Here is a 26,088-nt window from a genome sequence, read left to right on the forward strand (position 1 = left end):
ATTAATGTCCAAGAATAGCCAAGAAAATTTGTAAAGGGAGACTGAGGATGATTACCTTCTCAATATTAAATATTGTTTTAAATATATGTAATGAAAACAATATGTTACGCATGAATAAAGATATAAATCACAGAAATGAACTAGAAAGTCCTAAAACTAATCCAAGTTTATTTGGGAAACTTCATAGATGACAAACTGGTATTTCAACTCAGCATGAATAGGGTGGTTTATCTGATTAATCATGTTGACATAATAAGCTATGTACCTAGAAGGAAATAACGTTAGATCCCTGCCTCACCACTCTCCTCCACACACATACTATAAACACACACACACCACAAACAGACATACATATACACACATCAAACTACACACACGCAAACATCACATACACATTTCATTTGGATTAAATATCTAAATTCTAAATATAAAAATTAATACAATAGGAAGCTAGAAGAAAATTAGGATAATAACTCTATATTATAGTGAAAGGAGGACATTTTTAAGTAAGACAGGAAACCTAGAAACTAGGTCAAAAGAGATAAACAAAAGAGATAACAAAAGACATAAACAAATTTCACTACACAAAAAACTTTAAAGACTTCCATAGTCAAAGGTAAAAGACATATGGTAGCTTTCTAAAGACATTTGCAACATACTTGGGGTTACTTTATTTATTTAAAGTGCTCCTATCAATTGGTAGAAAACAGAGTGAGTAACCCAATAAAATGAGCAAACAATGTAATAAGGAAAGTCATGAAAGTGGTATCTGGGGGATTTGTTTGGAGACTGAGATTGTCTTTGCCAATAGTTGAACACAAGTTCGCTGTAGGAATTATAATAATTTCACAAGACAAAAGCATACAGGATAATGTTTGTTAATAAGCCAATGAAGAAATAACAGACTCCAAAGCAGTGACAGATTTATCACACTACAGTTCCAGGCGAAGGGAGATGACGGAATCAAGTCCGAATTTAGTTGAGGTGTACTTTGTATGAGTTGGTACTCCGGAGAAATGTCTTAGCCAATCGAGAGCTGACATTCAGCTGCCAGCATGAAAATGAAAGTCCCTTGTTCCTAGAGCACCTGGCTAGGGAACAATGGGCAAGCCGATCTCTTTCCTGGGTCCACTGCACAGTTTCACTGCTGCTGGTAAAAGAGTCGCCTTTATCTTGGCAGCAGTTAATGCCCCAAAGGTCTTCAGAGAGCTATTTAAATCAGCAAAGTGCAGCCTTGCCCAGACCAAACACTATGGGGAGGCCTCACAAACTCTTGATCTATAAAGCCTAAATGTCCCCTCAATGTCGTTGTTTCTCCACATGTTTTTATCAATAAGCTCCCAGCAGTGTCTGTCATCAGCTAAGCTACAGAGTGCTTATCCGTGACAATAGATGTCATGACAACATCCTGACACCTTCCTCAGTAAACTTAAACTACTTAAGTCACAAGTAACTGGACCAAAACAACTTCACCTACTTCACAAACAAGTGGATTTGAAATCATATGAAACCAATACACAGCGAGAGGAAACTTTATTTTTAAATGAATACAACAACCAGATGAAAACAATTAATCAGATGACTAGATTGAGGAAGCAAAATGTCATTCTTACCCATCAGATTGGCAAAAATTCAAAGGGACAACAATATCCAGCAATCTCAATTTGAGAATCTGCCTTATACCAATAAAGACACCAACATATTAGGATCCATGCAGAAGGCTGTTTATTGTGGCACAGCTCACAGTGACAGAAAAAGCTGGGACAGGGGAATGGCTGAATAAAATATGCAGCTACTGAGGAATGTGGGTTAGATCTATGTATTGATTTGGAGGGATAGCCATAGTATTTTATTAAGTGGAAATAAATTTCCAAGCAATATGTATAATATGATTTTACATTTATTTTCAAAAAGAAAAGGTAAAGGGCATAAAATCTTATACATTTATGTATGTAATACATATTCTAAATATACGAGTATATTATATATACATACACATTCTAATTATAAATGTGGGTATGTGTATATATATATGCATTACTTTAGAAGCATGACATTCAGAGAGAAATTGAAAAAAGACAGATGAAGGAAAAAAAGAAAGAGGAAGAAAGAGAGAAGGAAGATTGATTACTCATTAAATATTAACTTTTCCTAAATCTTTGGGTGAGACTGCAGCCAGTTGCTTCTGTGTCCTTGTATACTCTCAGCACACCACTGTCCCCAGGGGACAGTGTGTTATAACATAATAAAAAATTAAGCAGACGGTGCCTTGGGGTTTCAGGAAGCTTTTTATCATGGGCTCACCTGGCCAGCCCAAGCTGGTGGCTTGTGTTTGTACCTAAAGCCACACAAAAGGGACAACGATAAAATGGAGCAATCTGGGAGCAGGCAGGAGCAGAATGAGGTATCTTGCAACCTCACTCTATGAGAAGAGGGCAGAGGACCTGTATAAATACATTTAAGCTGAGATGGAATATTTGTTTTCTAATGTTTGAAGGGCTGTTCTGTAGAGGAGGGGATAACAATATATAGTGTCTTAGAAATAAGATAGAGGACAGAAAAGAAGTTAGAAGGAGGCAGATTTCAGCTCAACGTAAGCAGAAACCTGCTAACTCAGATTTCCGTGATCCCCAATTTTCTCTTCTATAAAATGAGAATAATACCACATACTCTTAACAGTGACATAGAGCTGTAGTGAGGATCGAATGGGCAAAGTGTAAGCCAGCAATGTGTAAGCTTGGAAAGCAGTGGTCCTCAGCTTGGGCTGCACATTAAAATGACTTGGAGAGTTGAAACAATTCCTGGCTGCACCCCAGATTAATTCAATCATAAGCTCTGGAGGTGGGACTCGCGCATTGGTAATTTTTAAAGCTCTTTTCAGGTAATCCCATTGTATAGTTCCATGAAGAACCACTGATCTAAAATAAGTATTACTTGGATTCCAGGTGGTTGTGGAAAACAGAGATTTGACCCAAGGCAGATCTGGGGGCCAAGTTTTAAAAAATGCCCATTAATCTAAGAATTGGAACAAAAGTTTAGAGCTGACCGACTATAGAGTGAAATATAAACCACACAGCCAGTCAATAACGTGATTAACAGTGAAGATAGTGTAAGTAATATTTGTCTCCTTATAGGCCCATAAGCAACCCAGGTGAGGCTACCCTCACCTCTTTTCCCAGAAAGATCCTAGATGGGAGGATAAGGGAAACACAACGGATGGAGTGTTTGTAGACTTTAGGGCGGTCCCGAAAAAGCACTTGGGATTCCTCTACAGCAGCTGTGGGCTGATCTTGTTGTATATTATTTTATTACCCATGATTTGTTCGTGAACCTGTCATTCACTGAATACACCCATTAAATAATTAGAGCCTGGAGAGTGGATTCCTAATTACAGGCCACAGGGTACTGCTCTTGTTCATTTCTAGCTTATTCCCATTATATATATCAGTGGTGGTTACGCTGTCATGCTAGTGGCACTGAGCCCGACACAATGGCAGGGGTGGGGCCACATAGCCAGGATATTAGAGCAGGGGAGAGGTGGTGGGCCGACCATGAAGAGACAGACAGATAAACGTCAAGTTCTTTACTTTCCCTCTTCCCCTGTCCTGATGTGTCCTACCTTCAAGAAAAGAAATCAAGCTAAAAACCCCAAACCTGAGTGCCAAAGTCCACAATGGGAGAAGAAATGATTAAACAGCAGCACTGCCAGAAAGATGACGAATTCTCTATGAATCAACCGAGTGACTCAGCAGCTAACTAAGAGCTAATCCAGAGTGTTTGGGCAAGGGACGGGTGGTCCTGGTCTGTTCTGTGGCCAGTCCTCTGTGGGATTGTCAGGTCCAAGGCTGGGCCCAGGGCTTCAAGAGAGGCAAGGTCCAGAGGCCAAACTGCAAACAATGGCCTTGAGGGCAGGCAGCCACAAGCCTGAGGGTCCCTGGGAGACGCCAACTATCTGCCTTCAAATGTCGGAAGGACTAGCAGAGGAGAGATGGATTGGATGTTCTGTGTGGTTCAGAAGACAGAACAGGGCTTGGGGCTAGCCCGTGCAGGAGCCAGACTTGGACTCAACAAAAGAACCTAACTCTAAACAGCTTTACTGGACAGACTGCTTGCACGGAGGTAGTGAGCTTCCAGTTACTGGGGGCATTCAAACAAAGGCAGGATGACCACCTGGTAGGGATGTTGGTTGGAGATGGGGAGGTTAGGAATCAAGTATTGTGGGAGGGCTGAACCAGTGAACCTCTATGATTTACTGAAAATATTCACAATCCAGTGATGCATTTATGGTGCTTTCAAAAATGCGAATTTTTCCCCTTAAAGTTAAATCTTTTGAGCCTTGTTTGCTTAGTAGCTGGAGTAATCAAGTCATCGTTCCCAGGGGACCATGGTGTCTTGGCTGTGAATCATGTTGTTTTCTCCTAGTCCCTTCTTCCCCTCCTCCCTTCCCTTACTTCAGCTGACTAAGGCCAATCTGCTTGCCTGTCCATTTTGATTTTTAAAAATTATCACAGATTTATGCCTACTGTGCCAGATGCTGGGGGAGTCACAGAACAGAAAAGTTACAAGAAGTGTGCTCAAAAACAATTCTTCTGACCTCAGGCATTGATATGCTAAGGAGGAGGCAGTTTGCATAAAAAAATGTAGCTGTTACTGATAATTAGACTTCTTTTTTTTTTTAAAGAAAAATAAAGTGAAGCCTCAGGGGAGAACTATTGCTCCAAATTTTTGCTGGAGTTTTCTTTCCTTCTGGACTGATGATCTCACACTTGGCACTGTCTCAGGTTAGGTTGAAGGGGGCACCTTAGAGATTATACAAACCAGATTCCTCATTGTCTAAAAGGAGAAACAGAGACCCAGGAGACAAAGTGATTGGTCCAAGGTCACCCAGCGCCTCAGTGCAGAGCTGATACTGCAGTGTAGTCAGAATTCCATGCATCCAGCTCAAGTTCCCACCTTCTTCACAGGCATAGAAGCTTTCTCCAGGCTCCTTCTTGGAGAGAGGTGGGGTCCTAATTGCCCCTGGGGCTTGGACAACCAGGAACTGGGTCTCAAGCTATGCCTCAAAAGCAATGAACAGGAAAACTCAGCCCTTGACCATATAGCTCTCCTCTAAACCCTTTTACCTTAAGTGGTTTTCAAAGCCAGCCACCCAAACCAGGCTGACTACACCTTCAGAGACCACTTATCTTGCCCCATCAGTGAGAGAATCACCACCCTCCAGCTCCTTACCCTTTCTCCTAGTGCTCAAATATCCTGGGGGTCCAGAGTGAGTAGCTCTGCTTCTCCAAGAAGTGGCTATACCTGAGGGGCTTCTGGATTGGTCCTCTCCCAGACAGGGGTGGTGTGCAATGGTGTGCGATGTCTCATCCCTGTCACATGAAAGCCCTTGGCCAAAGGGAGGACAGAAAACAAGCTTCCTTTCCTCCTGTCAGCAGAGGGAACTTGGGGCAGTAGGAGACAGTGAGACCGCTTGGAAACAGGACTTGCAACATAATTTTTGAGGCTCCGTGCAAAATGAAAAGGTGGAGCGCCTTATTTAAGAACTGTTAAGAATTTCAAGACTGTAACAGTAATGCATCAAACCCAGTGTGGGGCTGCAGGGTCCCAGGCCCATGAAGCCCACTCTGCTTGGCTGGGTCCCAAGTGCATGGGGCAGTGCTTAAGGTCCAGGAATCAAGGAGCCAGGAGGGCCTTCTGGTTCCTCAAATATATGCTCTATCCGGCCCGATAAACATATTTCTGTCTCCTCTTGGCCAGCAGGTCACTGTGATGGCTCCAGAAGTCAGCATTTCAACTCCAGCACAGCACCCCTCTCCATCCCACCCTCATTATTTCCGATACTTTTCTACTTAAATGAAACAAGAGGAATGGCACACGTTTAATATGAAAGATTAACATTCAATAGGGCTGCGGAACTGTGAGGTTTTATTTCGGACTAGGAACAGCCAGGAGCGCAGTGGGGCCCCTGCAACCCGGAGGAATACGTGTCCGTTAGTTAACGCAGGCACTTCCCTTGTGAAGGCGCCGTCCCCCAGCTCTGAGCCCCAGAGTAGTGGTGCACCGCGCCTCCCAGGGTCAGTCTCCCCAGGAGCCCGCTCGGCCTTTCGCGGTGCCGCTGCGCCCCCCGGCGCCCCTGGCTGGGTGCTGCACCAGATCCCTGCATCCCCACCCCCTTCCCGAGCCGGCTTCCAGAAAGCTCCCGGTGCATTCCCCAGCATTCTTTGGGCGTGAGTCACGCAGGTTTGCAGACAGCCCCAAAGGGGGAGTATACGTAGCAGAGCTCTATAAATACTGGCGCTGCACTGTGCTCAACACGTCGCGTCGCCAGAAGGAGCACACGGGTACCACTGACCGGTGAGATGTCCCCACCTTTCCTACCCCTGCGCAGAGCCTCTCCGGGACCCACGGGTGGGCGGGGGTGGCAATTAGGCGAAGAGAGGATGCTCGCTAGTGGTCACAGGCTGTCAGATGGAGTGGAGGGAGCCTGGGAAGGTAGGTGGCTGCAGCCCCATCACCAGGCAGCCAAATTGCTGGGGATAGTGCCCAGACTCGGACTCGGCTCATTCGCTCCAACCACAATTCTGCGGGTAACTATGACAGGTGTAATGATCCTCCTTTTGCAAAGGTGGGGGAAACAGACTTGGAGAACTGACATCTATTCGAGAGGCCAGGTTAGTGAGTGGAAGAGCTGGCCTGCACATAGGGCCTTCCTGCAGCATCTTCCTTGTAAAGGTACCATCTTCAGCGGTGGTTGTCAGCTTGCGTGCATGAGTCATCTTGTTTGCTTCAGAATTTTCTAGTTCTCTGGGTAGTGTGTTTATAAGTATGATGTTTTGATTTAAGTACATGTTGCAATCACTTAAATCCTACTCTTTTTGCTTCCTAATATACTAGGGTACATCAGAGGAAAGTCACACAACCTACATCAGACCTCAGACGTCTGATTCAACCGTCTCATTTTATAGATGATAATCTGAGGCCTGGAGAGGTTTAGGACCAGCTGCAAAGATAAACAGCAAGTAGGTGTCAGAACTGAGATTAGAACCAAAGCCTCTTGCCCTTCCAGAATTTCTGGACCTAATGAAAAAAAGGAAGCTGGTTATTATTATTATTAGAGAGAGGTTAGGAATTTAAGCGTAAGTACAGATACTATAAAAGGATACTAGTGAGAGTGTTCATTATAATAATAGTGGGAAATTACAATTTAAATGTCCAACCTTGTGGGATAGCAAAATAGAATACATCAGGAAATGGACTATTCTACAGCCACAAAAGTGTGCTTTGAAAGAATGTTTGATACAGTGGATGTAAAGGATCTGATTATATACAAATGCATAAGAAATAGAAGGAAATATACCACCGTGCTGATACTTGCCTCTGGATAGTGTGAATTACATGTGCATTATTTTTTCTTTTTCTTTTTGGTTTAGTTTTCTATATTTGGGGAGAAAGTAGGTAGGAGTTTGGGCCTTGAGCTTTAAACCCTGTGGCTTATTATCTGTGTGACCACTTCGCTTAGGTCCCTGTGTCCTCTCCTGGCTCCCTCTGCATGATTTAAGCCCTCCTAGGAGGGGAAGGCTGCCCAGTGGTGGGGAAAGGAAAGCTTTGGGTGGCTGTCTAATCAGAGAAGTTGGCAGCCAGGTGCCCAGGCCAGGAGATGAGAGGGGAGGCGAGTCAGTGCAAAGGGATAGCAGGTCGCTGTGCTGACACTTCTAGTGCCATCCTTGGACTAGCCATCGTGATATCACCTGCAAGCTTGTTAGAGAAAAGCAGATTCTGAATTAGAAGCAGCATTATAACAAGACCCCCAGGTGATTCACAGCCAGTCATTTTACTAAGGCAAAGCCACACAGCCAGGGAGGGACAACAGGTGGCCTCTGTGTGCCTGCTTCTGTTCCTTCGCACCTCTCCAAACCTGCCATCTGCAACCATTTCCCCGAGACATATTGCCAATGCTCACACTTGGTCCTACATCAAGTTCTGAAGTAGTCGGAATTCACTATGATTATATAAGACCCTGTGTTTACAGAACACATTCACATCTCTGAGGTCTACCTCAGGTCCATTTTACAGACAAAGAAACTGAGGCTCAGAGACTTAAGTGCCTCGGCATCAAGGAAAGACACTGGGCTGGTGGGTTGGGAGAACTGGTTTCTCATCCTGGGGTTGCCACGAGCTTGCTGTGGGCCTTGGGGGAGCCCCATCCTGTCTCTGGGGTCGGCCTCCCCTCTGGGGTGGAGCGGCTGATCTCTTTCCTGGCTCGGAGCTGGATGGCTCCCCATGAACCCCAGGTTCCTGGTGGGAGACCCTATACTGGCTGCTGGGTTTCTAGACTCCTCATCCAGTGCTCTTGCTTTTGGCTGTCCTCCCTCTCCCTTCTTCAGGGTCCAATGTCTTGCCTTCTGGATTTCTCCAAAGTCATTGCTACCAGGGGCCTTGCCTGGAATGGTGTATTTCTCTGGCTTTGTCTGGTCTGGCAAAGGCTCTGTCCCTGCCTCAGAAGTTTCAGGCCTCAGTGAGCAGCTACGGCAGAGCCTGTCTGACGGGACCTTCTGGTGGGCCTGAAATAGCGTCCTGGCTCAGACACCCACTCTGTGTTTGCAGAAGGTGATGACCCACTGTTTCTCCCACGCTGCTCCTGTGCTCTGTGCAGTTAGTTTGGAAACCACAATTCGGCTGCCTTACTAGCTACTTTTCAGGAGAGGCTTGTCTTATTAGTGTTCTACCCAGCATCCAGATGGGCCTGCTGAGCTGAGAGCAATTTTTGGATGTGCACGATTTCAGGAAGGGGGCACCCCACCTCCTCGTTCTGTTATGGGAAATGGGTGAGTTCAGATAAGCAGTTGGGGGGGAGGTGTGGATTACAGGGGGAGGGGCTTCTGTTTTATGCAACTTCAGCTTCTGGGAAAGGGTCTATTGTGTAAGACCAGGCTGTGCCCAGGCTCAGGGCAGCAAGCCCAGAGCGGTGGCAGGGGCACCTTGGCAGGCGCCCTGCTGTGAGTTTAGGACTGGGTCATGTGAATGGTCCCTGGCAGAGCAGAGGCACATGTCTTCCCAGAGGGATTGCTCCTGAGGAGGCATCAGAGCCCAAAAGCCCCTTGGTCCCAACGTTAACCCTTGACTTTGCCCCTCCCTGCTCTACTCCCTGAAGAGAATTGTCCTTCCCTGCAGCCTGGCTCACGTCTCACATGAGGGGTGTCAAATGGATTTATTTTCCAATGCTGACCCAAAGAGTTAGCTCTCAGTACCTCAGACTCTTGAAACCAGTTTTAGGTGGTGCTGAGGCTCAGTGGGGAGAAGCGCTGTGATTGGTGATGCTTGCTGTGGCCAGGTTAGTGATGCACGTGGCAGGGGGGCTCTCTGAGCGCTGGGATGCAATCCCCACTTGATGGGGGGACAAGAGAGGGCCCGATGAGTGATCTAAGGGAGGTCTTTTCAGAGTTTGAGCAGGTATCATCAGATAGACCCCTTTCTGGATGCAGAAAGCATGTCTGCCTTGTTCAGACACATTTACCTATGATGGGGAAGGAGGAAGAGGAAGGCTTGGATCTGAGCCCAGGGCTCTGACACCAGAATTCTTGTTTCTTCTGTCTTAGGCTGCTGTCCTGTGGTTCCTCCCTGTACCCACTGCCTCCACTTTCTTTTGAAAGTGTCTGTTGGCAAGTCTGATCTTTTCTCCCAACTTTCCCGGGGATAAAAACGCAGTGATGAGAGAGGATAGCTAAGGGCAAGGTCTCTGCACGACTCCTGGAAAGCTGGAGCAGGCGGCAGGCTGGGCCGGAAAGCAGCAGGCTGTCTAGCTGTAACCATGACAGTGTCCTGTTCTCTATAAACAGAGGCGTGCTAGGATTCCAGAATTGGAGAAGGAGGCAAGATGAAGACTCTCCTGCTGTTGGTGGGGCTGCTGGTGATCTGGGAGAATGGGCAGGTGCTGGGCGACCAGGAAGTCTCAGACAGAGAGCTCCAGGGTAAGTAGACTGTCACCGTTCCTGTCAGGGCCCCAAGGCTTAAAGATCATTTTATCCTGTGCGTCAGCTCTGGTTTGCTCTGCCGGGCTCTTCTCTGAGCCTCCTCTCCCCTGCCCCCGGGCCTCCGCTCTTGGTGGTCAGGTTGGCTTCCAGGCATTTTCAGGTATCTCAAAAGCCTTTTCTAGCTGCTGTGTCTCATTCAGCTACTCCCTTCCCAGTCTGCATGAGCTGGTGCCCACACCTCCTCCATGAAGCTTGGTCCATGAAGCTTGGACCATTTGGGCCTTTGTGGATCTTCCTTTTTTGAGTTCTCCTCATTTCCCACCCAGAAAACCATGCTCTGTATATTGAATGATCACTCAATCTGAGGCTTGTCATTTTTTCAGAACCCAGCTGGTGGTCCCCTCTTCTGCCAGGTCTTTCCTGAAACCTGTCCTCCCTCCACTCCTCCCTCGCCTGACTAGCTGACCCATCCTTTGGGTAGTAGTTAAACACCCAAACTTCAAGATCAGAGCCTGGTCTGAGTCTGTTTCTGCCACTTGCTGGCTGTATAACCCCGTGCAACGCTCTTGTTCTCACTGGGCTTCCCTTTTTCCCATTTATGCAGTGGGGACGGTGATGGTACCAGCAGCATGAAGGAAAATGCCCGTGAGGTGTTGATCTCAGTGCTTTAGCTGGTCCTTCGTTGCATCATCTGATTGCATTTGTCACACAGACTTGTGTCGTGGTGACAGTCTCCTTGGGGAACAGTGCTATTAACTCATCTTTGTGTCTCCATCACCGTGCATTGGAAAAAAGTTCAGATGTTTGATTCAACTAAATTCGAGAAAAACTTGTATCCAAAAGAACAGTATTGCATATTTTGATGTTTAAGAGGTTACACTTCCAGGATTTTTTTTCTCTCCTTGAAATTCTCTTCTGTAGCCGGGCAGGCTTGTTCTCCAGCCTGCAGGCGCAGGCGTAGTGCCACGGAGCCTCTGGGATGTGCCTGGTCCCGGGGTTTGTGTTTCTGAATAGCTGGTGCAGTTGGTTCTCAGATCCTGGGCCCACAATGAGCCCTGTGATAGGAACTTTTGTCAGGGCAAAGCCGGGGCCCGAAGGCTGCCGGTCAGGGGTTTCCCAGCCTTTACAGCCCCTGGACCTAACAGCCTTTCTGACCATTCCAGCTGGTTCCAGGGTTATATCTCCATTGTCATCTCTTCCTCTTGCCTCATTGTACCTTCCTGTCTTTCTCTTGCAGAAATGTCTACCGAGGGTAGTAAATACGTTAATAAGGAAATTAAAAATTCCGTCAAGGGGCTGAAACAGATAAAGACCCTAATAGAACACACAAACGATGAGCGCAAATCACTGCTGAGCAGCTTAGAGGAAGCCAAGAGGAAGAAAGAGGTAAGGAAGAGCCAGGTGACCACATCCCCACTTAGACCCTCCCCACTAGAGGGGAGGGAGAGTGGGGTCCTGGCTCATTTGGGTTGTCCTGCTGACCCTCGGGATGCCTTGTTGATTCTCGGTCCTTCCAGGGCTGTGTCACCTGATGCTGGGACTGTAGTTAAAAAGCCAGGAGGGTTTATTTGCTTTTGAAAGCTTCAAAGGGTGAGATTTTGGATTTGCTTTTGTTACTCTCCTGGCCCAGAGTCTGATGCCCAGATTCACCACAATAGATTTTTCTAAACCCTAACTATGGTCAAATTCCAAGGTAGGCTTTGGACAGGGTCTGTCACAGGGTAAGACGGGGATGGCACCTTACCTTCAGAAAGCCTGTCTAGTAGGTGTAATACTTCGGGGGTTAAGGCAGGCACATACTGTATTGCCCCATGTCTTTATAGACTGTTTTGTTTTTGTTTTTTTTGTGGGGTTTTTTTTTTGGGGGGGGGGGCATAAATTCATATGGGAACAAATATCTTTAGGCAGAAGGATTTGTCCTTTAAGGCAGGAATTCTTTGGCATAGATTCTTATAGAATTATTGGATCAGAGGACATAGGCATGGTAGAGAGTTTTGGTAGTTGTGGTGACTGTGATTTTGAAAGCTTGCCTATTCCTGTTGCATGCCAGGGACCGTGGTTCCGCTAGAAACATAAGCTTCAGGGAGCTCCAGAAGCTTTGGAAGATGACATTTAAATACCAGAAGTGAGCACAGGGTGTGAGGTATAAGTGAGAGGTAAATCCTGGGGTAAAGACTCTTGAGTGCAGTATCAGATAAGATGTCCACGTGTGTCCACATGTTCGTGGCTGGAGAGGACTAAGGGACAGCTGGGTCTTGAGGATGAGAGGATGTTTAAAGCTTGGTGGGAAGGAAATTCCAGGTAGGCGACAGAGGGAATGAATGAGCCAGAGCAGGGGTGGAAATTAGCACACAGTGGCCAGCCTAGGGAAGGTCTGCCTGGGTGGTGGAGGGCCCAGCACCACCATGCCGGCTGGGGAAAGGTGAAGCCTGTGGTTTCTGTGTGGCTCACCTGGCCTCATATTCTGCTATAGGAGGCCCTAACTGATACTAAGGATACTGAAATGAAACTGAAGGCGTCCCAGGAGGTGTGCAATGAGACCATGATGGCCCTCTGGGAGGAATGTAAGCCCTGCCTGAAACAGACCTGCATGAAGTTCTACGCGCGCGTCTGCAGAAGCGGCTCGGGGCTGGTTGGCCGCCAGGTGAAAAGGAAAAAAACAGTCCTTGAGTACAGCCTAGACTCTGAATGGGGGAATGAGGAAAATGAAATATTTCTGGCATTCTGCACCCAATCCCAGTGTGTGTGTGGTTTTCCCACACCACGCAGTTCTATGACACCAGTAGGACATCCCACAGTTTAACTCAATTTTGACACTATCTACCCAGAGATAGCATCAGACCCACAGATGAAGGTCTCAGTCCTACAGGACTGCCCCCACACACTTCAAATGCCAACCAGAAGTCCAGGTTGTCACCTGTGCTTCTGACTGATTGGCTATAGATTGAAGGTTCCAACCACCCCTTCCTACGGTTTGATGAATTTACTAGAGCAGCTCACACAGAACACCAAGAAACATTTTACTTACTAGACTACAGGTTTATTATAAAAGGATAGAACTCACGAACAGCCAGATAGAAAAGATACATAGGGCAAGGTATGAGCAAGGGGTGTGAAGTTTCCATGCCTTCGCCTGGCATGCCATTCTCCCCAAATCTCCACATGTTCACCAAACCTGGAAACTCTACACACCTTGTATTTTGGGGTTTTTATGGAGGCTTCATTACGTAATCGATTAAATCACTGGCCACTGGCTATTGATTTAATAATCAATAAGCATAATCGATTAAATCACTGGCCACTGGCTATTGATTTAACCTCTAGCCCTTTTTCCTCTCCCCAGAAATCAGGGGCTGGGACTGAAAATTCCAACCCGTCAATCCTGATTGGTTCCTATAGCAACCAGCTTCCATCCTTAGGTGTTTTCCAGTATTCACCTCATTAATGTAACAAAAGACACCTTTATTGTTCTCATCACCAGAAATTCGAAGGTTTTTAGGAGCTTTTTGTAAGGAAGTGTGGAAGACATATATTTCTAGTTATAAATCACAACATCACAGCTTCATTTCCCATGCCAGACGCAATTGATTGGGGATCACTGATGGCCAAAGGACAACACACTCGTCTCAAGGGACGGGCTTTGTGAATGTCTCGGCCTCACAGGTCTTCCTAAACTCGTCCCTGTTGGGGTGGGTAGAATGGAAGGGCATTGGCCTGACAGTTCAGAGACCAGCAGGGCCTTCGGTCACGTGCTATGTGGCTCTGAGGACCTCCAGATGCTGTGAGGGGCTGGGCCTGGTCCTTCTCCACCAGAAGGAGGTGCAGGAGGCTGGGACTCCAGTGAGCTTCTCCTAACGGTTTCCCGTTCTGCCTTCACAGCTTGAGGAGTTCCTGAACCAGAGCTCTCCCTTCTACTTATGGGTTAACGGGGACCGCATCGACTCTCTGATGGAGAGCGACCGGCAGCAGAGCCACGTCCTGGATGCCATGGAGGACAGATTTAATCGGGCATCCAGTATCATAGAGGCACTTTTCCAGGATAGATTTTTCAACCGGGAGCCCCTGGACACCTACTATTTCTCACCTTTTGGCTTACCCCCGAGGAGGTCTTCTGACTTCCATCCCAAGTCTCGCATCGCCCGGAACATAATGTCTTTTCCCATGTTCAGACCCCCAAACTTCCCTGACATGTTTCAGCCCTTCTTTGACATGATACACCAGGCTCAGCAGGCCATGGATTCCCACATCTTTACACCATCCTACCAGTTCCCAATGCCGGAATTCACAGCAGGTTAGAAAGCTGTCTTGTTCCTCCTACGAAGGGATGGAAGAACTAAGTTTGTTGTTTGTTGAGAAACCGATTATATGCTAAAAACTATGCTGGGACTTGGCATGTATCATCTCGAATTCCCCCCAACAAGCCCGTAAGGGTGGTCTTCACCCCATTTAAGGAGTTATAATGACAGAGAGATAAAGGAGCGTGTCCAAGGTTTTGCAGCTGGTAAAGTGGGACCCAGTCAAATCTAGCCCTGCAGGACTTGGAATCTGTGTTCTTTTGAGTTTACCATGTCTCTTCCAGCAGCTCATAGCATTACATTGACTCCTCCCTCTAGAGAACCAGACCCCTTTCTCTTGGGAACTCAGGTGGCTTTCTGTGGACACCATTCATATATTGGTGACAAATTATATAAGCTGCCCATATTACAGTTAAGAAAACTGTTTATGATTGTAACCTTAGGACCTGGTAGAGAAATGGCACACAGTGAGTATTTTTTGAATGAATGAAGTCTGGTAAGGATATGAAAAGCCAGTGTTTTCAGAAATGAGTTCCTTCATTGACCCAATAGACATTGATTGGCCAACTCCATCTAAGTGTTGTAGTTTGGCACCAGGGATTTGGTTTGAAATGGATTAGAAAGGCAGGAGAGTGTTGAATTCAACCAGCATCTACTATATATCCATAACGGAGGTGGGGGGAGCCCTGTGTTGTAAGGAGGCTTTAAGGAGGATCCCATTCCTGCCTTGAAGGGGGTTGCTGACTGGCTAGGGGGAGAGAAAGGAGCCAGGTAAAGTACAGAGCAAAATGGGTTGTGATGCCTCAGAGAAGTGCAAATAGTCAAGGGAGCATGGAGGCAGGAGAGGGCTCGTCAGGTGGAGGTGGTGGGAGGGGAGGCCATACCCAGGGAAAACCCCGGGAAGTACCTCCTAGCCCTCCTGCAGGGAGCCCCGATCAGAGCCCTGTGTCTGCAGGCAAATCCCAACCTGCTCTGCCTACGGAGCCATCTCAAAGTTCCAGACAGTAGAGTGGAAGGGGTCAGAGAGGTCGGGGTGGCCCATCCCTGTGTTGCTCTGTGTGGTCCCTCAGCCTGACTCCCTCTCCCTCGTGTGTCTCCAGAAGACAACGATAACCGCTCTGTGTGCAAGGAGATCCGTCACAACTCTACAGGATGCCTGAGGATGAAGGACCAGTGTGCCAAGTGCCAGGAGATCTTGTCAGTGGGTGAGTTGGGGAGGCTTGGGTCCCTGATACCTCAGTGGGGCTGCCTTTTTGTGGTCAGACAGAAGGGAGTTCACACTCCAGCTCCGCTGCCTTCTAGCTGTGGCACCAGGGGAGGCCCTTGGCCTTGCTCTGCCTGGGCCCCTTATCTGTACACGAGGGTGAGGGTGCAGAATTGCCCCTGAAGTCAGGAGACTAAGTATATAAAGTGCCTACCATGTCACCTAGTGCAGGGTTCACAGGTGGTCATGTTTTTAAAGGTGTCCTCCTTTGATTTCCCCCAGTTATTCTTTCCCCAAGGGACAAGCACGGTAGACATCTTTATTTTTCCCTGCAGACCATGACATTTTAAGTAGTGTCTTTTCTGTTTAGCAAACACTTAACCATGCACCAGGCACTGTTCTAAACACTTTGCAAACAATTACTCATTTCCTCAGAATGACGCTGAGTTGGGCACAGTTATTGTTCCTGTCTTACAGAGGTGCCAAATCAGTCAGAAAAAGGTTAAGCAACATCCTGTGTCAGGGAGACTAGGTGTTTGGGGTGTGCTCTTACCCGGTGCTTTGTGTTCTGTCCCCAGCACGCGTGGGTCACATGGGTCACTGCTTGTGAGCCTCCCAGCAACACTGTCTTTGATTGGTCCCTGAGGCAAAGAAATAGCTCCCTTCAGTTGTTCCCCTCCGTTTTATCAGATCTGGACACTGCCTAGTTTCTTTCTCCTTGGAGATAACACTATAAAAGCACTTAGAATAACTTCCTGGCCCACAAGAGTCTATGCTCAGAAAGTTAATTCTTTACCTTGTAAATAGAGGATCCACTTTGTGGTTTTGCTCTGATTGAATACGTTTAGGTTTACCAGGGCAAGCCTTCAGAGTCTGGTTAAAAATTCTAGCCTCATTCCTATAATTTTAGAAGCCACTGCAAAATGAAGTGTTCTAAGAGGCTGCTGCATGGAGACGTGTCGATCAGGACACAACCACGCCTCTTGGGCCCTTCCCATAAAACGTCCTAGTTAGAATAGCACATATTATCTAGCACCTTGCCACAAGAACGTTAGTCATGGTAAGGCCAGAAGAAAAACACGCACAGATGCCTAGGCCCAGATGGGCAGTCACTGATCACAGCTTACCTAAACAGCCATCTTCGTTTTTTCACCGAGGAACACTTACGATCTCTTATTTAAGGCACTTGCCACCATGCGAGCATGCGCTGGCTGGGGCCCTGCGATTTCTCAGGGTCGGTACTATTGACATCGCAGACCAGATCATTCTTTTTTTGTCGTGGGCCGTCCTGTGCACTGTAGGATGTTTAGCAGGATCTGTGGCCCCTACCCACTAGATGCCAGTCGCTGCCACCCCACCTCCTTGCCGGCTGTGATAACCAAAAATGTTTCCAGACCTTGTCAAATGTCCCCTGGGGGTGCAGCTTTGCCCCCATTTGGGATCTACTGCCCTAGACTGACTGTCCGTTCTCAGTGACTTTTCTTATTTTTCATTTATTTCCTGGTGAAAAGAGTTACAGTTATGCGTTGTGTCTCTTTTCCAATCCAGCTTCTTGTTAGTAATTCTATTTCTTGTCCCACCTAACCTTTTATTTTAATACAAATGATTACATGGAATGTAATCATTCAATACAAATGATGACATATAATTATTTACCATAATTGATTACCACTCTTCAGTGTGCAAAGATCTCCTTTCCCCTGACTTGCCTGGGTTTGATGTGCTGTCCTTGGGATATTTTTGAAAAATTGAGGGGGAGAAAAAGCAGTTGTTTTTTAAACAGATTGTGGGTAGTTGCCAGCTCTTATCAATGTGACAACCTGCAGTGGGTGCTCAGGGACCAAAAGGAGTGAACTCTTATCTTCCCTGCTCTCCTGGTGACCTTGGTGACCAGCCATGCTGGGCAGGTGGGAAACCAGGACCCCAGCCACCAGGCTGCTGTGCTTTGTGACGCAAGGGTCCTGGCCATCTCTTCTGCTGCGTGGACTCTTGGGGCCAGAATTTCCAGCTCTGCAGGTATGCACAAAAAACAAGCTCGGGGAATTTTCCAGCCCCGCAGACTCAGACTAGGAAGTTTAGGAGTCATTCCTGGCCCCACAAATTGTTTATTCTATGACGTTAGGCAAGTGATTTACTTTTGTGGGCCTCCATTTCATTATTGGTAAAAAAAAATAAAAAAATTTATTATTGGTAGTTCTTAGAATACATCTGATTACTAGAGATAATGGATATCTGAAACACTTATGTGGTGTCTGGTACATAGTAGGTGCCACACAAATGGTAGCTATGAGTAGCATTCTCCCTCTCTGGAAATGATTCATGGGAGAACGAGAGCAGCCAGGGCAGCTCCAGGTCTGAGCACAGAGTGTGCACTGAGATCCGAGCTTCTCAGACTAGTTAGTGCTGTTCACCACCAGTCTCCAAGGATATGAGGGTCTTGCATCCAAAGATAAATCAATGATGTCACTAAGCACACTGTGTAGTTTAGCTGACACTGTTTTCCAGAGCAAGACTTTCTTAATGAAGGAAGCCGCATGTTGATTTACATTCTGGGACAAGCTCTTTATGTTGTTGCCGACGGACGACAAACGGTTTGGGGACTGGCGCTGAGAGTAACTCTACTTTAGGTTCCAGCTGCGTGAACTGGGTTCCATGTGTGTTTCTTCCCGTTTTAGCTTTCCCTTCACATGTCTGCCTTTTCTGTTTTTCTTCTTTGGGTAGATTGTTCGTCCAGCAACCCTGCTCAGAACCAGCTGCGACAAGAGCTAAACAGTTCTCTCCAGCTTGCAGAGAAGTTCACCAAGATGTACGATGAGCTGCTCCAATCCTATCAGCAAAAGATGCTCAACACCTCCTCTCTGCTGAAGCAGCTAAACGAGCAGTTTAACTGGGTATCCCAGCTGGCTAACCTCACTCAGAGCGAAGACCAGTACTCTCTCCACATCACCACGGTGAGTCCTGTCCCAGCCACACACTGAAGCTGAGGGCCCAAGGTACAATCTGCAGGTAATGTGACTCTCCTCTGAGGGTGAAATGGGATGAAGGGCTTCAAGGGGGCACTTATGCTTTTGATGGAGCATTTATCCTATGGCAGGAAACGTAAGACCTTTACGTATATTGTTGCATGGAAACCTCATCACCCAGTGAGGTACAATGTCATGACCCCATTTTATGGATGAGGAAGGTGAGAGAGGTTCAACAGCTTGCCCAAGGTCAAATAACTGATAGGGGACTCACCTGGGCATCATAACCTGTCTGCCTGCCTGCGATGTGCTCTTTCCATGAAGCTGCCTTGCTGTCCTGTGCCACGTGGGATAGCTCATGAATTGATGGCATCGTTCCCTACCAGTGATGAAAAGCTTCTCTCTAGCACTAGGAACCTTTTTATTTTCTTTCCCTGATGCCTTTTCCACCACAGCCTGGCCAGCAGCTGCCCAAAGAAAACACGGTGGCTTGGAAACCATTTTTTACTCCATGGGTCTTCCCCTGGGCTGGTCATTTGTGGTGGCACTTTATACTTGCCAACGAGTGTCTCTGAATTAGAGCATTTCTGTTCACCAAGCTGTACACATGTTGAAATTAGTCAAATGCAAAAGGGGTCAACTGTCCAGATTTAAGCCTGACTTTTGTTGCAAAATGATTCCAGTTTGGCCAATGTTTTAGCCCTTCACTTACCTTTCCCCCTTCTAGGTGGCTTCCCATTCTTCTGACTCCAGCGTTCCCACTGGCTTCACTAAGGTGGTTCTGAAGCTCTTTGATTCTGACCCCATCACTGTGACAGTCCCAGAAGAAGTCTCCAGGAACAACCCTAAATTCATGGAGATGGTGGCAGAGAAAGCTCTGCAGGAATACCGCCAAAACCACCGGTGAGTATACAGGTCTTAGCTGTGGTCCTTTGGGGCCCAGCAGTCCCTGGGAGCCCAAAAAAAGGCTGAGTACCCAGCCTGGGAATGACTGTTCCTGCGGCTAGAGCCCAGATACGAAGCCAGGAAACCACTGGCACTTTTTATTTTCCCTTGGAGGATGTGCTTTCTTGGTGGATAAGAATTTGAGTGTTGGTTGTTGCCTCTCAGTGAACATGGAACCCTCATGTTCCCCTCCCCCTCCCTTTTTTTCAGGGAGGAGTGAGATGTGAATGTTGCTTTTCCAAGTATGGGGCATCTGAGTCCAGTTGCCCCCCCCCCATGAGCCACAGACCCCCTAGAGAGAGCTCTGCATGTCACCAAGTGACCAGGCCCTGGCCTCCAGGCCTTCCTGATCCCCACCCAGCCTCTCCTCCCTCTGGATTCTGCAATCTAATGCCTGTACTTACCGATCACGGGAAGAACTTTCCCCCGCATGTCACTAACTCAATAAAACTGCCTGTATGCTCTGGAGTGTCCTCTTTTTTGCTTGGTTTTTCTACCTCTCATACGTCTTCATTTTGGTACAGAAAATAAAAAAGAAGTAGAAAAGCAAAAGCAGTGGCTAAGATGGTATGGGGGTATTATATAGTTGAAAATAAAAGGAGTGTCACGATGCAGTTGATCCAATGCAAGGATTTCTTGCTTTTAGGAAGAGAGATGTGTTCTAACAGCCAAAGAAAATAAATTTCTGAAAAGTGAAACTTTTCCATTCCATTATAAAACACTTGATGTATTCTGATTCGGGTGAAGGGAATATCCTGAAGGAATAACATTGAAAATTAGCATGAGGAAAGGGTCATAATAAGGCATACTGAGTAATACATAATTGATATTTTCCTTATGGAGACTGTAGTCCCCCCCAAAAAAAATGAGGCAGTTTTCATTTCAGCTGTAAGAGCCTGGAATCCCTGTGGCACCTTCTTAACTGGCATTGTTTGTCCACTGTCAAACCATAAAACTTTTATATCTTTCCTTCGACCATGGGAATTTCTCCTCTCTCTGCCAGGGTTTTTCCTGAAGACTATTCGCTCAATCTGAAATATAGCTGGGCTGCAGTACCCCATACTGCCAGCAGGTGGCCCTGACTAACCATGGTGCTTACTTCAACATTAAATCAGCAAGCTTTTTAACTTCTGAATACATAGCTATAAATGATTTTCGACGGCGTGAAGGGTTAGTGCTCATAACCCGATTCGTTCAATGGTCAACTCTATTCTCTAATTATAAAATTCTGTTCATCAAATATACTTCAAATGGAAAGAATTTCTGGCTGTATCCCAACTTTGTAATGAAGTCCACATGTAAATTACCTAATAACCTAAGAATATTCTTAGGTCACCCTCTCTCATCTCTCTCTTTTAAGTTATAAGCACCTCTGCCACACAAGCAACAAATTCTGAAGGTTAGTTTATGTCCAAAGGAGCTAGTATTTCTATCAAGGAAATTTAGAGTAAAGTTAACATGATTTCTTTAATGTTATATATAAATTAGGGTTATGGATTCAGAAGGCATGTGTTAAAATGACCATCATTGTAAATTACATATTACATGAATGTCACACATCATGTTTCAAAAACTATTTTCTGTTTTCCATTGTTATGTTGCTAGATTCTGGCAATCATTGTATCCAGCTGTTGCTTCTTTTTATGCAACACTCTTTAAAGTCTCCTAGATTAGCCCCCGAAAAGACAGAGCCTAAAGCTGACTCTGAGGTTCCCTGGGACCTTCTGTCCCTCCTTTCTCCCCCTTTGCACAGTTGTCTTGTTTGAGGGTCCTCGGATATCCCTCCATCCCTGACAGAAGTTCCAGCCTAAGGCACTAGAAGCGGCACACCAGATCACCAAGGTGCAGGGATGAGATGTGGGTAATTCTGGCAGGGGGCTGTGGATAATGAGCTCCTGGTTTCTAGGATTCTTATGGCAAAGCGGGAGCAGGCCTTGATATTCTGAGAAGAGAGGGTTTGCCATCTGCCTGGGTGGCACCAACCCTGCTGTGAGTCCCTATGTTGATGCTTGATAGGCCTCTGCCAGAAAACGAATAAGGTATAATCTCTGATGACTAAAGGGTGAACCGACATGGAGTTGTGCAGTGTGCAGCTTGCGCAACTGTAACCAGCAGTCATGGGCTAACGAAAGTGCTCTAACACTTGGGCCAATTGATTCCTGTAATTCCATTAGGTCCCCACAATTGCCTTCAAGGCAGGGGTTATTTACCCTACATTACAACAACTTTCTGGAGTAGCCTTCGTTAGAAAAGAGTCTTGTGAGTGTGTGACCAGGAAGGCCTGGGTGTGAAGAACAGAGCTGACCACCAAGTGGTGGGGTGGGGGCGATGGAAAGACGATTTGGTTCAGACGTTACTCTCCCAAAGGGCCTCCAATTAGGCTTTTGACATCATCTCCACAGGGGTTAGACTATGATTACAGAGTCACACTGACAGGATTGAAGGAAAATGCTCACCATATAACAGTACCCAATGACACCATCATCCTGTCTGGAGGAAACCACCTGGCAGTTGCAAAACAAACCACAATTTCGATAATTCTGTTTGGGGATTTTCTGGAAATGTCTGGGCTTTTCTTGGCCTCTGGAAGGCCCTGCCATGGGGCAAAGAAAGCCAATGTAAAAACTAAAATAAGCCAGGGTCAGACATTTAGTGCAGCTTTGCTCAGACACTGCCTTCTAGTTTTTTCCCCTGTAGTGCATGGGTTCCTCAAAGACCCTTGGGATTTGGGTACTTGTAGCTATTTCTGGTCTAGGTCACCAGATCAAACAAGACTATTCTGACCCCAGGTAACCTCAGAAGAGCTTGACCAGGGAGAGAGGAGGACAGAGCCGACCCAAGCCTCCTTCCTACTGTGGGGGGCTCAGAACAGAAGGGAGAGTGAGAGGTAGAGTGTGTGCCCCTCACCTCCGCCCCTCCTTCTCCAATGGGTGAGGGGAAGAGCTTTGATTTGGACATGAGATTAATGGTCCAAAGAAAACTGTTTGTTAACTGTGAGATTTTCCCAGAAAAAACAATCTGCTTGAGATATTACCAAGTAATGGGAACCGTGGTCAGAATGACTAAAATAATTTCAAGTTTGCCTCCAAATGAGTTCAAACTCCACAACAAACAGATCCCAGGAGCTCTTTACCACAGTTAATCATGAGGTTCAGCTGGGAAGTATACCCGCGAGAGGTAATGAGAATCACGTCGTAGAAATAACAGGGGTCATTTCTTTGCAGGTACTCAGTGGGTAAGCGGCAGAGTTGGGATCGAACCCAGGTCTGATTCCAGGGTTCACAAGGTCCCCACTGCCACCTTTACGTGCCCAATGCTTCCTACCTCAGCATCCTATCCAGATTCAGCCTTTGCCTGGTATATTCTAGCTGTAATAAAATAGCTTGGCAAACCCAGGATGTATTAAATAATTCAAAAGACAGCACAAAAAGGACTTGGGTCTGCAGTTTACTAGTAGAACTAACAGCTATTAAATCAATCGATATGATAATAATAAATGCCAGATCACATGGAACGGATTTACAAAGTTAATAATGAACTTGCTGTTTGCGTCGGAGATATTCTCAACTGCTCGGTCATAATCCTCCTAGATTATCACATTGCTCAATGCGGGGTGGGCAACAGCGGAGTTTGCCCAGCAACTCCTGCCCGCCTCCACCACGGAGGGCTCACCAATGCTCAACAGTTGCCTTCAGTCCCGTTCATATTTATGTATATAAAATCATAGAAATTGAAATCATATGACAACATCAAAGGAAGCTGTTCATTCTCCAAATTCAGACCTGCACCCATCACCGGCCCACCTGCCCAGAGTGGCATTCTGCCATTACCGGGAGCACAGTACAACATTATCTCACTCGGGGTGAGGGCATTCATTTGTGGATGTCAAAAATGAAAACAAACCACAATTTGAATAATTATGTTTGGGGATTTTCTGGAAATGTCTGGGCTTTTCTTGGCCTCTGGAAGGTCCTGCCATGGGGCAAAGAAAGCCAATATAAAAACCAAAATAAGCCAGGGTCAGACATTTAGTGCAGCTTTGCTCAGGAACTGCCTTCTAGTTTTTCCCCCTGTAGTGCGTGGGTTCCTCAAAGACCCTTGGGATTTGGGTACTTGTAGCTATTTTTCCAGCTTCCACTCCCCCATCCTTGGAGTAGTTCCTGTCTTTGGTTTCATTTTAGTAACTGGAGACCTACAGGTATGATCTCTGTAGGCAATCAAGAGACACCCCTTCCAAATTTGAAACCTTCTGTCAGGTAGAGACCATTTTTCTCTCAGCAGCTCCCTCTAGTGCCTCCATCAGGGTTTGCTCCCTTTTCTGTGCCATTTCTGGTCACTTTATAGTTTGGGACTAGCAGGCTGCACAGACAGGGTCTAGGTGGGAGGGGGTTGCTCTTTCCTTCTGTGTACCTCGGCTGCGGCCGCACAGCTACCACCAGGGGGCGACTTGAGTCACTGCTCTGGGGCTGAAGGCGGATGCTGACCTTTTGGACTAGTTCTGCTGCGTTCCCACTGATGGCAGGCTTTGCTGCTCTCTCCCTCCAGTCAGCTCCACCTACCCACATCCCTTTATCTATCTTCTGGGCCCAGCTCAGGCAGATGGCCAGGTTGAAGGCCAGTTTGGGATTCTCCCCATGCAAAGACACCTAGAAGTGAAGTAAGGGGGCATCTGTCTTGGGCCTTTAAATGTCCCTCATCTTTGCATTTTGGGAGGCTTTCTGAGTGGTGGTACATCCCTCTGGTACCCTCAGAGCTCACCTGGATCCCTCCTTTTCTACTATGCACCTGTGGAGTGTAGGGGACAGGGGGCCTCCCAGAGTGGAGAAGCTGCCCACAATTCATTTACTCTCTGTCATGCAGGGTGTCATGCGGGGTCTCTGGTCCCGCTCCCCACATAAAAATGCAGGACATGGTGAGGCCAAAAAGGAACACCCACGGAGCCATAGATAGGGGAGTCATACCACTATAGTCTCGCTGGCGGCTGAGTTGGAGACACAGGAAGCAGGAGCCACACGATCCGAAACCCACCATCCGCTTCTCTGCCAACCAACCTCACTTGCTAATTGCAATCCGCCCTGCTAACTGCATCCGCCGTGCTAATTGCAATCCCCGCTTGCTAGCTTAGCCACAGCAGTTATATCAGTGGCTAATGGATAACCTGTAACAGTAACAGCTGATGGCCAACTAGTCACAGTTGATAGCCATCTACTACCGGAGACAGCACCTTTCCGCGTGAGGCCGAGAGCCTGGAAACTGCTCTCTGGGACTCTGTCCCCACACTCTCCTTGGTGAAATTTGCACGTTTCCTTTTGGCTGGTGATCTCTCACCCCAAATTCAACTTTGAGAAGCACTCATGGCCCAACAGCCCGATGCTATACTCTGATTTAGTTTCACACTGGCCCAGGAAGACACCATTCCTCATCTTTCCATCCTAGTTCTTCTTAGATGCTGCTGGCAATCACTGTTCACTGTCAGAAGTCCAGTCTTTGAGCATGAGGCTCCAAGCCGCAGCACCACGATTTTCCAAGTTTCCTGAGATGAGGAGACTGTTGACCACAGGGGCAGGGCTGGCTCGTGCTACCTGAAGCTTAGACAGTTAGGCCAGCACTGGGAGAGAGGAGAAGACAGCCAGTGGGAACCTGGAACATAACTGGTAAGGAGGAAGCGAGGGAGGAGAGAAAAGGGATCCGTACCAGGGACGCCTTCAGGAGCCCAATTCATAGGCTCAATACACACCACTCAGTATCTAAAGGATTCTGCAATAAGAATTTCTGGGCAATGGTGACCTTCAGGCATCAAAAGATTCCAAATCAAAGGAAGAGTAAATTAAATGCATCGAAAGCCAGAACCAGAAAGAATGTCTGCGTTCTCTGCTAATTAGAAAGTCTATTTTCCAGAACACTTTTTTGCCTTAACAGTCTATAAATTGAAGTTTTACTAAATTTCAAGGTTTCAGACTTAAGCCATTGCAATATGTTCCTTAATGTCTGTACTTCTCCCACTGGGGTAGATCTGAGGTGCCAGAAGGACACGGCACAAACATGGCACTCCTTCCTAGAGCAGAAATGTTACTTAAAGATTTGGAAGAGGGGCGGATGGGTGGCTCAGAGAACCCATCCAGAGCTCTTGGTTAGAGCATGAGCGCTGGGCAAAGGGGCTGCCGGTTTGATTCCCACATGGGCCAACGAGCTGCGCCCTCCGCAACAACTAGAATGAAGTCAATGAGCTGCAGCTGAGCTCCCGGGTGGCCAGATGGCTCAGGTGGTTGAAGCGCGGGCTCTCAACCACAAGGTTGCTGGATGGTGGGCTCTGCCCCCTGCAACATAACAATGGCGACTGGAGCTGAGCTGCACTCTCCACAACTAAGATTGAAAGGACAACAACTTGACAAGTCAAGTTGGATGGAGCTGATGAGTCCTGGGAGAAACACACTATTGTTCCCCAATAAATAGTTCTGGAAATACACAGTTCCCCAATAAAGTCCTGTTCCCCTTCCCCAATAAAATCTTTAAAAAAAAAAAAAAAGAGTTGGAAGATAAAATGTAACTTAAAAAGTTTTATAACACAATTACATAATGGAATAGAACACAAAATTCAGACATTTTAAAATTTAAATTTAAATTATCGAAAATACAGAGCTGTGAGACATACTTTGGTTGAAAACTTGAAGGCACTGCCTTTCCTAACTTGCTGTGTGATGTTGGACAAG

The 26,088-nt window shown here is 46.8% G+C and overlaps 1 protein-coding gene across 2 annotated transcripts; it reads left to right on the forward strand.

The window, feature by feature from the left end:
- The first annotated feature begins 6,195 nt into the window (after nt 1-6,195).
- CLU (clusterin) lies at nt 6,196-19,846 on the forward strand. 2 transcript variants are annotated; one of them, XM_019733165.3, is made up of 10 exons: nt 6,245-6,354; nt 6,895-7,019; nt 9,837-9,968; nt 11,209-11,357; nt 12,445-12,615; nt 13,851-14,262; nt 15,367-15,471; nt 18,192-18,421; nt 19,161-19,336; nt 19,589-19,846. In XM_019733165.3, the coding sequence occupies exons 3-10, from the start codon at nt 9,875-9,877 to the stop codon at nt 19,596-19,598; spliced, it is 1,347 nt and encodes a 448-aa protein (XP_019588724.2). In that variant the 5' UTR covers nt 6,245-6,354; nt 6,895-7,019; nt 9,837-9,874; the 3' UTR covers nt 19,599-19,846. The 2 variants fall into 2 exon arrangements, with proteins under 2 accessions (XP_019588723.2, XP_019588724.2); XM_019733164.3 differs by lacking the exon at nt 6,895-7,019 and having other exon boundaries at nt 6,196-6,354.
- The last annotated feature ends 6,242 nt before the right edge of the window (nt 19,847-26,088 follow it).

The sequence above is a fragment of the Rhinolophus sinicus genome, chromosome 15 (genome assembly GCF_057876585.1).
Source record: "Rhinolophus sinicus isolate RSI-liver-muscle chromosome 15, RSI-T2T, whole genome shotgun sequence".
NCBI classification, from domain to species: Eukaryota; Metazoa; Chordata; class Mammalia; order Chiroptera; family Rhinolophidae; genus Rhinolophus; species Rhinolophus sinicus.